The 16175-nt window shown below is 39.0% G+C and overlaps 1 protein-coding gene across 1 annotated transcript in view; it reads right to left on the bottom strand.

The window, feature by feature from the left end:
* Positions 1-2456: 2456 nt before the first annotated feature.
* Positions 2457-16175, bottom strand: part of LOC139296194 (collagen alpha-1(XI) chain-like) — an 80538-nt gene continuing 66819 nt past the window's right edge. Inside the window, exons 48-67 of the mRNA XM_070918538.1 lie at positions 16104-16157; positions 15904-15957; positions 15558-15611; positions 14167-14274; positions 13918-13971; positions 13712-13765; positions 13246-13299; positions 10907-10960; positions 8495-8602; positions 8189-8242; positions 7480-7533; positions 6870-6977; positions 6290-6343; positions 6164-6199; positions 5996-6049; positions 5165-5426; positions 4807-4919; positions 4530-4598; positions 4036-4269; positions 2457-3008 (exon numbers count right to left, since the gene is read on the bottom strand). Coding sequence (XP_070774639.1) covers positions 2862-3008; positions 4036-4269; positions 4530-4598; positions 4807-4919; positions 5165-5426; positions 5996-6049; positions 6164-6199; positions 6290-6343; positions 6870-6977; positions 7480-7533; positions 8189-8242; positions 8495-8602; positions 10907-10960; positions 13246-13299; positions 13712-13765; positions 13918-13971; positions 14167-14274; positions 15558-15611; positions 15904-15957; positions 16104-16157 — 1779 coding nt within the window. The 3' untranslated portion in view covers positions 2457-2861. The remainder of the gene's footprint in view (positions 3009-4035; positions 4270-4529; positions 4599-4806; positions 4920-5164; positions 5427-5995; positions 6050-6163; positions 6200-6289; positions 6344-6869; positions 6978-7479; positions 7534-8188; positions 8243-8494; positions 8603-10906; positions 10961-13245; positions 13300-13711; positions 13766-13917; positions 13972-14166; positions 14275-15557; positions 15612-15903; positions 15958-16103; positions 16158-16175) is intronic.

The following is a 16175-nucleotide window of genomic DNA, read 5'->3' on the forward strand; positions in this document are numbered from 1 at the left end:
ATTGCATGTAGCTTTTGTAATTCTCTACTGTGTACCAAGTACTTTTAAGACATGTAAAAGCGTAATACTGCATAAAAATGGCATGAACATCATTTATACTGTGTGTGGCTGTAATCAATAGATGTCCTTTGTTTCCAGATGGCTTTCTTTGAAAATGACAGTCTGCTGTAAGGATCTCTGTCAACTACACATTAGCCCAGGGGACATAAATATTTAATGGTAGGCAACAGTATGTTGTTACTTTTGACGCTGTAATAACACTTTATTACTGCATATAAAGCTAGCCATGACATGTTTATGGAGTTGTCATGGCAGAGATTTCTAGAATCATACAATGGTCATTAACATTTAGAAATCGTTTGAACATGAAGCCTTTTATCATCACAGGTATTCGTGTTGTCATAGTTGTGTCAAAAGTGAGTGAAGCCAAAACTCTCAAAAAGATTGTTGGTAAGGAAGCAAAAAAAAAAAAGATGCTGTGGCTCATTTTGAATGTTTTCCTACCAAACACAAACACTTTAATGATGAGATCATTTTTAGATTTGCCTTTTTATTCTGATGTAATGCTAAAAACTAACCCTAAAACCTCAAAACCCTTCACATATTCCATTATATTTTGTTGTTACTGTTTTTTAAGTGACGGAAAATCATGTTTGCTGCTGCCTGACATCTATTCTGTGTCTATCCCATGGTTTACATCCTGAATTATCATAAATGTAATCTGTTCCTTCACACTCGCCACTGCTAAAATGGCAAACTCCCTGGGATGAAAAGATAATTACTGTCAATTTGCATTTGCTGTGGACTCCTCAGCAGCGCAGACGCACGCTCTGCGAGCTATTATTATATCAACATTATGTGGATTATTAAGTAAATTACACTTCATGTGATGCCAATTCATTTCACTGTAAAGAATGGGAATCAAGAAATCACACAAAACATCGAGAAATGCAGACAAGCCATCTCTACTGTATGTCTGTGTGTGGATACATGCCACTGAACTGAACTCTCTGGAATATATAAACTGAAGTTTATATATAAGTTTTGGTGGCTATCTGCTGTGAATTGAACAAAATCCTGACAGGGTCTCTCACGCTCACAGGTAACACAGAGCTTTTGACCGTAGTCACTCAAAACTTGTAACAGAGGATCAACAATGTACGACAACTAGGCTGAAAAAGGGGCATTTTTGAGGCAAAATCCATCTACAAAAGCCGGTGGTGCAGTTAGGAAGCCTGAGGAGCGTTGTCATCAGTAAGATCTCAGCAGACATGCATTGTGGCTCCATACACTGGTTCTATGGACTCAATCTGCTGTAAATATAGATAATTATAATCTGCAAGTGAATGCAAACGATTGCAATGTGCATTTGGCAAAAGCACCAAACATTTATTTCAGTTGTACATAGGTTGTAAACATACTGTAATTACACAGGTTTGAAAGCGGCTCTGAAGTCTATGATATCGTAGCTTTAAGCTGGAGGAGGTGCAGATGCAAACAGATCTTGATCAAAGTCAAATCTGAGTCAGAGAAAGAAACTGGAAGAGATCACGGCGCCTGGGCTCAGCAGAATCAATCGCATGAACCCAAACACTTGGAACAACTAATCCTCCCTAATTTTAAATTATCACGGTGAGAGAGGTGATATGTAGAATCGCAGAATCACAAGAAGAGCACTGATCACTTCTGCACTCAAATAGCCAACAATACAGACGTTCAACCCGACATTTTTCAGAATCCAGTTTTAATATTTTTGAATGAACAATTCAAGGCACATGAAAACATTTTGTTCATTGTTACAAAGAAGAAAAATCGACAGGGCTTTTTTTTTGTGAAACAAAAACAATTGGACGAATTTAACTCCACAAAAAAAATGTGTTTTTTCTTAGTAAGTCATCCACCACAAATAATGTTCAAACTTGATTGTGTTATCAAGATATAAACACGGTTGAAGAGGTACAGTATAACATCTGGGTGAATGAAGTTTGGAAGAATAAGCCCTTTCTTACAATATTTATATTACTATCTCATCTTATTATGGCTTAATATCCTGATGGGCATACCAACTGGTATGTCATGAAAAAAGACATGATGTTTTTAGAGTTAGGTGTTATGCTCCAGTTTGGTTTGCTCTCATAAAAATCAAATATTGAAAGTTATATTATTTACAAAAAGATTATTTTATACTTACAAATTGGAATGTTTTCAAAAGACAATAATTTGCTTTTAACACACGTCAAATATATTCATTGGATTTATTTCTATATAGTTTACCAAATATTTATTTAAACTCTAAGAGCTGGGGCACATGCAAGTTGTTAAGAGTGGATTCGGAAAGGAACAATATTGTACAAAATAATAATAATAATTACAGTTTTATCAAAAAGCACTTTTTTTTTTAATAGCACCTTCAGTGTTTTGTGATTCTGCACAAAAGCACCTCTGTGGTTGTATTCAGAGCAGCACCTGGAGCATCCAGAGAGGGAGGCGAGGTGGGAGGGGGAGGACAAGGGCGGGTGGGGCTTGGGGTGAGTGGATCCTCTCTCTGTCGCTGAAAGTGTGCCGCTGTCCGCCACGGCATCAAATGTCCTTTTCCTGATGTCACTCCTATCACTACATGTAAGTTAAAGTCATGTGATTCTGGCCCTACAAGGGCGAGGAGTAGTTCCCCTTGGTCAGCGCTTTCATGACAGGGACTAGGGGTACTCTTCTTCTCCGGGCTTGAGTGGATCTTCTCGGCAACAAAAGAAAACACAGGTTTTGACTTCGCGGGGAGAGAAGGTAAAGGTTGTCGGATCTCAGCATGTGGGTGTTAATATGTACCCTCTGACCCTGTCCTTCAGCGGGGAGTAGGGGCGTGTCTAGCCGAGGAAACAGACGGGGCCGACCTCAAAGCCAAACCTCTGGTTGGATTCCCCAAAGTCATTCAGCATGACGTCAATGATGGGCAACTGGTCGATGCGGGGAGTGTTGATCTCCATCACTGTCTTTGAATAGCCCTGCTTCAGCTGCAAACACAAAGGGCAGACAAGGACACGGTATTCAGTAAAGTATTGTTCACAAGATGTTTAATGAAAAAGACATCAGGTCCTAATCACCTTGACAAAGCAGGTATAGAAAAAGGGTGAATGGATGGACAGATAATATAATGTCTTATGCTTAGTTTGAAAGAGCAGAAAGCTGATTGCATTGCTGGTACATTAGTGCCATTATTACCATAGTACCATTGTTTGTTTTCTTTTGTAAATCAAATATCTTGGAGTTTTGGAAAGTTGATCGAACAAAATAAGCAATTTGAAGACTTCACCTTGGGCTCCAGAAAATTTTTCACTATTTTCTAACATTTTACAGACCAAATAATGAATAAGTTGAAACCATTTAAATAAGGCGTCTCTTCATCTGTCGCATAAGTGTAAGAAAAAGTCCCATTAAATCAACAAAAACTATATACCATAGATTTTCAACTAGGGCTGCAACTAATGATTAATTTCATCAGTGATTAATTTGCCAATTACTTTCGCGTTTAATCAATCAATAATTTAATTCATAAAATATCAAAAAATTGTAAAAACTGCCCCTCACAGTTTCCTAAAGCCCACAGGAACGTCTTTACATTATTAAGAGTCAAAAACCGAAAGATACTCCATTTAATATAATAAAAAACAAAGAAATCCAGTAAATATTCACATTTGAGAAGCTGGAACCAGTGAATGTTAAAAACATTACTTAAACAATTAATTGACTATCAAAAAAAGTTGGTTTCATCATCTAACAATTTCAGCTCTATTTTCCACACTAATAACTAATTAAATACTGTAAATGTAGTGCATGAAAATCAAAGAGGGACTGCCTCTGCTTTCTTCTCCAAAATCAGATTCTGCATTCGATCCCTTGATTCTCTGTTCTTTACCTGTATAAACACTGCTGGATGACAGTTTTCCACAACAGTCTTTATATTTCTGAGGATTAATGGGATTTCATGGGATTTAGGAAAAAGTTTAATTGCAAAGTGAAAGTTGGAAAATGAGTGTTTACCGAGCAGCTGTCTATCAGCGGCTTGATGAAGGGATTATTGTCGTAAGACATCTCCTCGTCGTTGGAGCCCAGGAAGCGCAGCGCCTTGTCATAGTTGTCAGCCTTGGCGTCGTACCAGGCAACAGACTGATGGCAAATGTAGGTGAAGTTCTGTCGTGCCGAGGAGCTCAGCAGCTTCAGGAAGGTCATCTGCACTGTGTTGATGGTATTTTCTCCCATGTCAACGTAGTTCAACTGGGGACAGATGGAGAGAAAGACAAAGGGAATGAGGATAAACGAAAAAGGTGAGGAAGTGGGAACAGGATGGAATAAGGATGGTTTGAAAGAAATGTTGGAGAGAAGGAAGGATGAGGAAGGTAATGCAGGGAGATATATGACAGAGGAAGGCAGCATAGGAAAGAGAGAGAGGGAAAGAGTTACTGTAAATGAGACAAAGTGATAATGATGTGAACGTCTACTGGGAGGTAATAAATGAGAAATGTGAGTTGACTCACAATTTTGCCACGTTTAAATTCACTGAACCATGAACCTGGAGACTCCTTGGGCCAGTTGGATATTCTAACCTATAATGAAAAACAAGCAAAAAAAACAAACAATTAGAGAATTTAGAGAATGTCACTATTGCAATAGCCTTAAGCCTCGCTGAATAACCCAATGAGTGAGGTTTACTTGATCAGTACAATATAAAGCGTCGGTGAATTACCATAACCGTAAAAAAACACCATTTGATTCAGGTCTGAAATAACATAATAACATTTGCCCGTTACTTACCCCTGTGGATTTCTTATCTGGGTAGATGCACGTTTCTCCGCCTGCTGTGAAGTTACAGAACACTTTGATGGAGTCTCCTATGCAGCCCTGGTTTGGATCAATCCAGTATTCACCTGAGAGAGAGACACAGCCATGAGACAGAGTAAATCAAACTTGATGCACTCGATGTAAAAGTAGGGAGAGAAATTATACCTTTGGAAATTACACTCTTGGTTCCTACTGATGCAAGCGGAGAATAACTGTTGTGTCACTTGACCTATACTGCATGTTTTCTACCACTACACCTGTAGTCCAAATTCTACTATTCTACGACTGATGAGATCTGTCTCATTGTTAATAAACACCGTCTCCATCCTACCGTCTGGGTAGTCAGGCTGGCTGAGGTGCAGGTCGTTGCACGTCCTGGCAGGATTGTCTTGGGTGCCCATGGGAAACTTCATGCGCTCGATGTCCTGTTTGAGGTTGTTGAGGGATCCAAAGACGTCCTCCATTCCCTCCATGCCCATGCCATTCATGCCGTAGTCTGCCAAGGCCTCGTCTCCCTGCATCTCAGCCTGCCTCCTGGTCTTTCTGGCAGACTGCTGCATGGGCAGCGGCTGGATGATGTCACCAGGTGGACCCTGCAACACGGAGGTTAAGGTAAAGCACATTTTACCAAAGGATGGTTTCCAAAGCATATACAGCCTTTGCCAGTCCCAGAGTAGATCTGCATGGTCAGTACTAAGTCTCCATCCAACGATTAATTCAAATTTTCTTTAATCTGACAATTATTTTCCCAATTCATTGTTTAGTCAAATGTCGAGAGTAAATGTAGAGTAAAACCAGCCTTCAAAATGTTCCCACAGCCCAAGGTAACGTCTTCAGTGCAAAATGTCTTCAGACCAAACCCCAAAGATTTTACAGTTTACAATATAAAACAGAAAGAAGCTACAAATTCTCATATTGGATAAGCTGGAACCAGCAAATATAGACACAAATATTTTATCGATAATCAAAACAGTTTGAAAAACAGTTGCTGATTCATTTTTTCTGTAAATTGACTAATCAACTAATTGTTTCAACTCCAGTGAGTACAGTATTATCTAATCATAATGCTATGGTTCCGATTTAGAGCGCTCAAGTATAACATATATAACAATAATGGCTCGATCTATCCAGATTTAATGACAATAAAATAAAGGTAACTAACAGGTGCTCCGGGTGGTCCAATCAGTCCAGTGTCTCCCTTCTGACCTGTTGAACCCTGACAGAAAACAAGACATCATGGGCATATTTAAAATGAAATCCACTCTCATAAAAACACACAATGGGGTATAAATGGCATCAGAGCAGCGAAAAAGATGAAAACACAACTTACAGTTGATCCCTTGGAACCCTTCTGTCCTTGAGGACCCTGTTGAAAAAGCAATATTTAGAGATGAACAACAGTCATAATGTAGCAAGTGGAAAAATACATGTTTGATCAATAAGAAATGGAACTTACAGAAATACCAGGGGGACCAGGAGGACCGAGAGGACCTTGGAGACCACCAGTACCCTTACAACAGAAAATAAAAGACATCAGTCAGATTGTGATTAAGAAATGTCTCATTTAAGATATTATGTTTGATGGATGTATTTGTCCAAAATATCTTGCAGTTAGAGCTGGGAGATAAGCATGAAATACTGGACGATATATAAGTATTTTCTCAATATTGATACATATCACAATATGCATACAAGTGCAGGCAAAATGACATCTAAAATAAGCAGTTTTTGTTAATTAGGACACCAGAAATTTGTAAAACGATAATATTTTCATGTGATCGCGAAATGATTTCACTGAATGCCGACAACGATAACACCCAGCCAGACTTACAGTAACATGACTATATAAGTGTGATAGAATAATCTCAACCCAAGGTCAACTTTCTGTCCCCTATGTGGTGGTCTTGTGGGAATTTAACCTTTACCATACATTTATGAAGCGCATAATATGACTTGATGAGATTCACATTCCTATGGAGACAATGGAGAGCATATTTTAAGGAAGCATACTCTGCTTGACACAGAGACTGACTTACAGCATCACCCTTGCCACCTCCAGTACCCTGAGGTCCAGGCAAACCTCTGTCTCCCTTCTCTCCAGCCTCACCAGGGGGTCCAATCAGACCAATTAGACCTGGATGACCCTGGAGCAGGAAGACAAGAAAATAAAGAACAAAAAGCATGGTAAAGTTTTATTTTTCTTCATCATCTGCAGAAAATGAAGGCAGTTTTTCAAAGTTTATGCACAATGTCTGGCCAGACGACCTCAGCACTGTCTTATTTCTGCCTATAAATAATTAGTGTGTTTATAGTGGTCGTCATATTTAACAATGGTGGTCTGTCTCGGCACCTGCTGCTGGGCAGAGTTATGGCCATCTGCTTCTGACTACTGCACGCTGGCATTAAACCAATGACCATTACAAAGATGATGTTATTGAACTTATACATATTCATTCGCTGCATTAAATCACCGTGTGAAAGCTCCTAACAGCAGAACCTTTCCTTCACTGGGAGAGAGTGAACACAGAGATACAGGCAATAGGCCTAGATGTTTGCTTACTTTGGAAGCTTCAGATAAAGCGCATGAGCAGATATGAGAAATACAAAATAAAGCAATTTGAGATTAGCATCGTAATAATGTCTTGCCTTCTCTCCCTTGTATCCAGAGTCACCTTTCATACCAGGAAGTCCAGGGGGTCCCTATGGAGGGAAATAATCAGTTTGTCAAGCACAACTGACAATGAAACAAATTCACATTATTTACAGTGACAGCCATCGCAGATCTCCGCATCAATGGTGACTATTCTGTATTCATCCTGCAGGGGTACTGCAACATCTGCTGTAAGCAATACTCACGAACTGGGGGGCAACAAATTACTTTCACGATTAATCGTTGTGTCCATAAAATGTCAAAAAAAAAATGCCCTGTATGATTTCCCACACCATCTTGTTTTGTCTAACCAACTATATACAGTTTACTTTCATGTATGACAAAGAAAAGCTTCAAAAGTCTCTCATTTAAGAATCAGAATCCAGGAAATATTTGGCATTTTTGCTTAAAAAAATGATGATCAATCATCAAAATAGTTACTGATTAATAATGAACTACTTAATGTTCTAGCTCTACAGTACTTTAATGTTATCACACCAAAAACTGGTATATTGTACCATAAAAAAACATTCTCTGTCAGATGACCAATTTCTATGTAATATAATGGCTAAAAATAATGCAACATAAGACTTTTTTTAACAAGGGCTTCTGCAGGCACTTCTGCAGCATCAGCAGCCAGCACATTTTTTGATAATAACTTCAGCTATTTGTTTTTTACTGAGGAAGTGGATGCAAATGTCTTACAAGAGGTCCAGGAGGGCCATCTTGACCGGAAGCACCAGGGAGTCCTTGCTCACCCTGCGAATGAAGAAAAAATAATAACATGAGAATAACTTAAATGCTAGATTTTAGAGATAATAAACTGTGTATTTTAAGAAGCAATACGTGTTCAGAAAGTATCCATGATACTAGAATAGCAGTTTTAATACAAGAATAATTTAAATTTACTTTTCAATCGTGTAATTTACTCCATAAACATTCTGTCACTGCCATCAGTTCATGATGTGAAAACCGTGGCGTAAGTGATTTTTATGAACAAAATGTACTCACAACAGGGCCAGGGATTCCACGCAGTCCCTCAGGACCAGACTTTCCAGGAGGCCCCTGAGGTCCCACAGGTCCAGTTTTCCCAACAGGCCCCTCTGCTCCAGCTTCTCCCTGTAAAACATTAGCACAACATAACAATTATTCCCCTTTCATGGTCTATAGGGCTCATACATGTCTTCTTTGCAGACAAAGAAAGTTATATTTACATTCTGTGTTCCTCACCAGTGTACCCTTGAGTGCTAACAATCATGCCGAATGCATTTCCTTCCTCAAAAAAAAATATTGAAAAGCTCCACAGTGCTACTAGTGGTCAAAAACTCCACACAGTACACAATCCAACTTGATAATTAAAGCAATCCTGCATCTGGAAGTCATATTATTGTATATTTTGCAATGTTTTCCTCCCACAAAACCTCCGATTGGAAGGATTCGTGGATTTGCGACAAACAGGTCAAATGTTACCAGATCTCGTCTATTGTCTCTGTGCAGGAACAGCGAGTTCTTGTGTGTTGAAGTTCCAGAGATGTCATATCGACTGGGCTCATAGGAGGGAGGGGATTAAATTGTTCTGACAACCAATTAGGCCTGGATTTGACACTCTAGGATCACCATGCAGGCTTTGTCTTGTCTCCATCAAATCAACTCTAATCCTTTACCTCAATGTGGATAGAATGAGCTTTTAGCATGTGTGTGTCTGTGCGGCCGTGTGAGAGAGAACAAAGAACAAAAGAAAGAGCGAGGCTGTGTCTGAGATTTGTCAGGTTTTCTGTCTGCGCATTTCTTTGAACCAACTGATTTGATTTGAGACAAACTATTTCTTACAAAGATGTTTCCTATTTGATGCTCTTCAACTGTGCAAACATGCCATGTTATGGATTTTAACAAAGCAATCGAATCCGCCGATAGCCTCGAGAAACCCCACTGCTTCTTCTGTGAGACTAATCCGCCAATTTTTACAAATATACAGAATCTGAGCACATAAACGAGCACCTGGGCAGGATGTTAGCAGGAAAGGGTTTGAATCAGTGTTACTTTGGACATCTATCATCGCAGACCTTTCATTCAATTTTGCCTTAAGGCAGCAAAGTCTGGCAGCTATTTATAGAAGTAAAGAAAGGGCATCTGAATTGTTTAAGCAACTTAAAGGTTCCCTGTGGAGTTTTAGACCTCTAGTAGTGTTATGGAGCTGTTTTTTCTATCAGCGGGTCCCGGTTTTGTTTATCTCGTGCACGAGCATGAGGTCTGACACTGGTGTTCCACTGATCTACAGGTGGCGGTAACACGCCGAGATATGCTGCAATGCGCCAGCAAAGGCAGGGATGAAGAAGATTGTGATCTCGTAAACATCGATATAAACAATGTTGGATTTAAAACACTTAAATCGGCTTTGCTTTATAAGGAAGGAAATGCACTCGACTTTTTGGTGAGTAACACTGAATGCAAAGAAAACCCCACATGGCCCCTCTCATACCTAATTGTTTAATTTTACTACTACTGAATACTTAATGTTGAAATGTAAATACAAATTAATTTATAGCATTGAAATATTTTACTTGTTATTCTACGGGTCCGTGATCTCCTAGGACGTTTCCTGGGAATAACTATGCACTAAATATTTATTAATTATTGGTTTATTCTACATAGTGTACTGTATGTGTATTTGTATGCTACCTGTAGACATTTCACATTTCAGTTCAGCTGACCTGTTGTGCACTGACTCTCAAGGTTATGCTAGTAAGTAATTAGAGTACATTTCATAATCGTACATGAACCAATTGAACACTTTCTCTATTTTCGCTATAATAAGTACAAAATGACATAGTTCTTTGCAGGAAACTGGAAGTGTCTGGTGTTTCCAGTCACTCATCTCAACTTCTCGCTCTTGGATCACGTGATTGACAAAATGTAACCTGAAAGGACAAAGGTCTGATCGAATTCACTGAGGCTCGACTGATTATCCTTAGTAGCTCAGATGTTCCAAGTGTGAATTTTTCATCTTGGTGTCTGAATTTCACAGATCCAATTTGAGCATCTGAATATTTTGACTTGGAATTTTTAGATCTGAAAATGACCAATTGAACTTCAACATGAATTTGAATTTTGGACGCTTGCATTTGTGAACCCAAATAAAGAAAGAAAGAAAGAAAGAAAACATAAACAAATTCACATGAATTCAAATAGATGGTTTTCAAAGTAAAGTCAAGTGGTGTTTAAATTTAAATATTAAGTATTCAGCAGTAATAACATTTCACAATTAGGTATTCAGTTGCTTATACGATTCAAATGAAGGCCCTTCTTTGTCTCCATGTAATTATCCTACCCTGATCCCAGCACAAACAAGATCTACAGCTTCAATAGTTGATTGTTATTTGTAAAAGACAAGCTAATGGAGAAGTCAGGCGGTTGGCAACTTACCTTGGATCCCTTTTCTCCTTGTCTGCCCTCCTGACCTGTTTGCCCAACAGGTCCCTGAGAAGAACAGCAATAAAATGCAATTATAGTTTTGTACATGAAATACTTTAAATATATCAATTATTCATTTAATTATCAAGTATTTAACAAACTAACTTCACAACTATAGTCCCTCACGTCAAAACTGTTCACAAGACACCTTGTCAAAAGGACATATACTATACACATAATAGGTAATTATTCTCGAAAAGGGAAATCATTTAGCATTTCCTGACACGCAGTAGTTTCATGTACATACTAATTGTTTGGCTGATGCCTGCGCTGACCTTGAATCTTTTTAAAGAGAGAGAGTTATGCAGGACCAGGCAACATCAGAGCAAGCAAATTGCCCTACATTCCAAACATACTGAGCTAAAAGCACATCAGCATTTTCACCAAACAGCCTCTGGCCAAAACCTTGTAAGTGGGCTGTCATTTGCCATTAGAAACCGTAATCAAATAGACCAAACAAAAGCCACCAGTCTTCAATGTAGGTTATGAGCCCTGCCAACTGTATGTGTGCATTAGCAAATGCGCGTGTTTGTATGCACGCATGTGTGTGTGTGTGTGTGCACCCGTGTGTGCATGTGTGCTAATGTAGTCAAGCAGCCACATGCATCAATGAGCACCAAACCTGAGTCAATTTCAAAGAGATATTGGGGAAGAGACTAACCCAGAATTACCTTGGTGAAGGATGAAAAATCGTATCGCAAAGTCCATTAATATGGACACGGAACTGGGGTCTAATTTGTTCTGTAGCCTCTGTAGCCTGGATACTATCCCTTGGAATACCAATTGTGGGTCTAAAAAGTGCTTACCATACCAACGTTTTTAAAATGTGTGATCAAGCGTCTGAGCCTGCATTTTAATTCAAGCCACAGAATTGCAGGAAATCGAGCAAACTAACAGCCTGATGCTTAACAAAGAACGGCTTTTGGCAGTGAAGCACCTCCACAGGTAGATATTTATTAGACAGTTTATCGAAGATACTGCTACTGTATCTCCCCAATGATCATCTACTGTCAACGTGCAGCACTGTACAGTATCTTACCACAGGATGTGTTGTCACAACAAGCTTAAGAAATTCATGTGTTTCAGCCACAACAAGCAATATTTTTTTTGTCATATTTTGAAATCTCCAGGCAATGTAGATCAATTAAGCACATGGCTTCTTTGACTGATCCATTCTTCACAGTGGTGGTCTAGACAGTGGTCTACTTAAGTGAAAGTATCAATACAGCGATGTAGAAATGTGCCATAACAAGTAAAACCCTTCTGAAGCTAAGTGTACGTAAAATATTAAAAGTAAATGTACTTGTTCTCCAGCAAAATGTGACTTATTGTTGTATTATATTATTAGATTGTTAATACTGATGCATTATTGCATAAATAGCATTTTACTGCTGTAGTTGGTCAACTAGTTTTATCTATCATATGTAAAGTTAAGTAGTTTTAGGGGTCACACCCCCTTCAGTGGGTCACAACATAAATCTGATGGGTCGTGAGATACACAAATTCGTATTAATTTTTTGGACTTTGCTTTTTTTGTGAAATTTACCATAATGTTATTTCATGCACTCTACCAGATGAGCTATACTGTTTCGTTTTTATGTAAAATCTTAATCTGAAAAGCAACTCGTAACTATAGCTGTCAAATAAGTGTATGGAGTAAAAAGTGCAATATGTCCTCCTGAAATGTAGTGGATATACAGTATATGTTTATGACATGCAAGAGTTGTATTGTATATGTAGTGTATACAATGTTTGCATTAATATACAGAGATGGCTGATACTGATGCTCTGGAGGATAGACTTTATTGAGCATCATCTCTGCTACACACCATGAAATGGATCCACTTTAAATATCAAAGTTTCTATTCTCTCTTGCCATATTGTGCCAGCCTGTCACACAGTACATTAATGGCATGCTTTATTGCTAACTGTAAAACATTATTACAGTAAATGGAAGGGATCGTAAAAAATGCTGCGCTGTTGAAATGAAATAATATCAGTTAAAGTCTGATGTGACAGAAAGGGCATCGAGTGCCAGAAATTAAAGTGAGAAGTTAATTTCCTGACAGCAGCAGCAGCAGTCCTACTGCTTTCACATTACTGCAAGTCAAACTCAAAATATTTCAATATTCTATCTGCAATTACTGCCTATTCTATACGCTCAGTGTGACTAACGGGCATAATTTATTTATTTTATTATTATAATGCTATCATAAATGTATATCACCTTACCGTGGGTGTGAAGCTCAGCAGAAGTAACATCTCATGCGTCATTTTGAAAATGTACTCACCCTTTTGCCAGGAGGTCCTGGTACTCCAGCCTCACCAGATGGACCTGGAGGGCCCTAAATTAGAGTAGAGAGAACACTTAACTCCACTTCACAAAAACAGACGAGTTCTGTTGCATAATGAGATGTCTCTACCTTTGTAAAAATATGATATCCATTATCACAGAACAGATATGTAACCTCAACAGGGTTTTTTTTTTTTTTTTTATCTCTTTCAGACTCATTTTGCCATTGTTGCTACATTTGCTTCACTATAAACTGCAACATGATTTCAAATGGCACTGATAAATGTTTAATTTCCATAATTTCCCTTATTGTACACATTCCCTAGATTTTGTTATGTTGGAAGAAAACCCGTAATTAATTTGCTAGACAAAATGCTGCTAATTCAAACTACTGAATGAATAGCTGATATTATTGATTAGATTAGGTGGCAGGTTTTTACACTTTCAGATCACGTAAGACTTACAGGCTGTCCGGCATCTCCATCATCTCCTTTGTCACCTGATAAACCGTCAAGACCCTAAACAAAATACACATAATACTGGTATTTACTCATAGTTAATGCGACACAAGAATAATTAATTCAACACATATTCACTGAATGGTACATAATCCTAAACATAAAGATAAAGATAAACATAAGATTGACTGAGGGATAAATGTGACACTTACAGCAGCACCAGGCTCACCAGGGGGACCAGGGTCTCCTGGGAAGCCGACAGGACCCTGCAGAGAGATCAAGACACTGAGAAGACTGAGCTTGACTCGGATATTTGACATCGCGTCAACAACAGCTCTGGCAGCAGACAGCTCGGCTCAGAAATATGACGCGGTGATTCTGTCCCTGACAGCTTTAATAATGCATGTCATGACTGTGTGTGTGTGTGTGTGTGTGTGTTTGTGACAGTGGAGCTGACATACAGGGTTACCCTTGGGACCGTCATCTCCAGGGGGTCCGCGGCCACCGGCGGGTCCAGCAGCTCCGGGTGGGCCAGTTTCTCCCTTCTCACCAGTCTCTCCTCTTGGGCCCTGAGGAAAAATGCATCATAGGCTTGTCACCGTGACGATCACAACATCCATGTCACTTTGACGATAACGTGCTAAATAAGGCACAATACATATGTGTTATCAAATCTGTCACTCCAACTGGCAACTCAAAAGTATGGTAAGAGCTGAAAAAATGAAAGTTTTAAGCATACTTTCTTCCAATAATCTGCTCTAGAATCTCATTTTAAAGTCACATTTTGATAAATTAAATGATTACACCACATCTAGTAATAGCAGCAACAATGTCTTAAAGTGTTGGCTATGACTCAAAGCAGCAGTTAGAGCATAATTACAATCCCAGAATCGTTAGTGGGCCCATTAGAGCACAGCGCTTCTCTAGTCGATGCCAGCGTGGCACCTTTGAAATTGACCTCGACGTGACGAGCAACACTGGCTCTATCTGTCACTTTAAACAGATACACCGCAGCAGACGGATACATCAATACAACCTGATGGACTCAGACTGAAGGAGGGTGACTGGCCTATACCCATATCTCAGGTGAGGCCTCCCTGGTCTACACAACCAATGTCTACTGCTTAGCCTGGATCAATGGCACTGTGCTGATCTGAGATATCCAAGATCAGGATGCCTACTGTGGATACTTTATCATGATTTATAACACTGGAAAATAAAAAGCAGAGGCACTTTTTGCAGGCAAACACAAACAGTATGCTGCATTATGAAACTGATGTGCATATTATGTGATGTGATGCATGTGATGATATTGTTGTTAAATGAGTTATGCGAAAGTGAACTTCCTGTCATTTGACATCGATTTTGGAGACATTAAAAACAAAAATGTTACGGTGAAAACTCCATGCCATTGCAATGCTTTTGTCAAACAAAGTAACTCCTGGGATGTTCTGACTTTTGCCTCATACAGGAGGTTAAATTAATGACACCACCAACAGTGGTGTCCCAATGTAGCTGAGCTAATTATCTGCTGAAAAGCCCTCAGGTTGCTAGCATTGCTACACATCAGTCTACAGTAATATGGAGGTAAAATACTCAGAGGTAGAACATCCCCCACAGCTGAAGTGTCAAATAATAAATCTAACTTAATCAGCTTCACTCACAGATATTCATTGTTTAAAAAGTCACAGGTACACATGGGATGAATTGTACATAACGGCACACTGCTGGATTGTGTGTTGTGCTACTTGCCATGCATTTTAAGTGCTTGTTACACATGTATAAATGGTCAGTTATCTTGTTATTGAAAATTTCATATGCCGTCTGAAATGAGACGTGATACTGTACTTACTCCGATACCAGGCTCTCCAGGTGATCCTGGGTTTCCAGCTTCACCGGTTTCTCCCTGTTACATCACAGTGAAAATGCCGATTAATGTGTGAAAATGTGGATTATCACACTTAAATCACAATTAAATGATCCAAATGTTATCAGCAGACCAATGTGTGTATTGGTTGCCAGCTCAGTGCTTTTGGTTTGTATCTTTTACTTTTTATACATTACATGGTAGAAAAAATGGCAGCGTCTTTCAGGAGCAGAAGGAGAAACACTCCAAAGAATTTACTTATTTTGAGGCAGGAAGTATTTTAAGAAGCTTAAAAGTGCTTCCACAATGATCTGGCCATGTTGGTGCTTACCTTCTCACCAACACCTCCCATTGAACCAATACCACCGGGAGGACCTTGTGCACCCTGAGGATAAATCATAATGATGAGACCGTTTGAGATTATCCAAAGAATCATATCAGAATTTTTTTTTTTTTAAACAAAACTTGAATTTTTAAAGTTGTGAGTATGACTGAAGCCTTGTCAAAAAAGGGAAAAACTATCAAACTTACATTGGCTCCGCTGGGACCCTGAGGACCTCTGGGGCCAGGAGGACCAGGTGGACCCTGTCAGCAACAATAGGA

This window comes from Enoplosus armatus, chromosome 14 (genome assembly GCF_043641665.1).
Source record: "Enoplosus armatus isolate fEnoArm2 chromosome 14, fEnoArm2.hap1, whole genome shotgun sequence".
NCBI lineage: Eukaryota > Metazoa > Chordata > Actinopteri > Centrarchiformes > Enoplosidae > Enoplosus > Enoplosus armatus.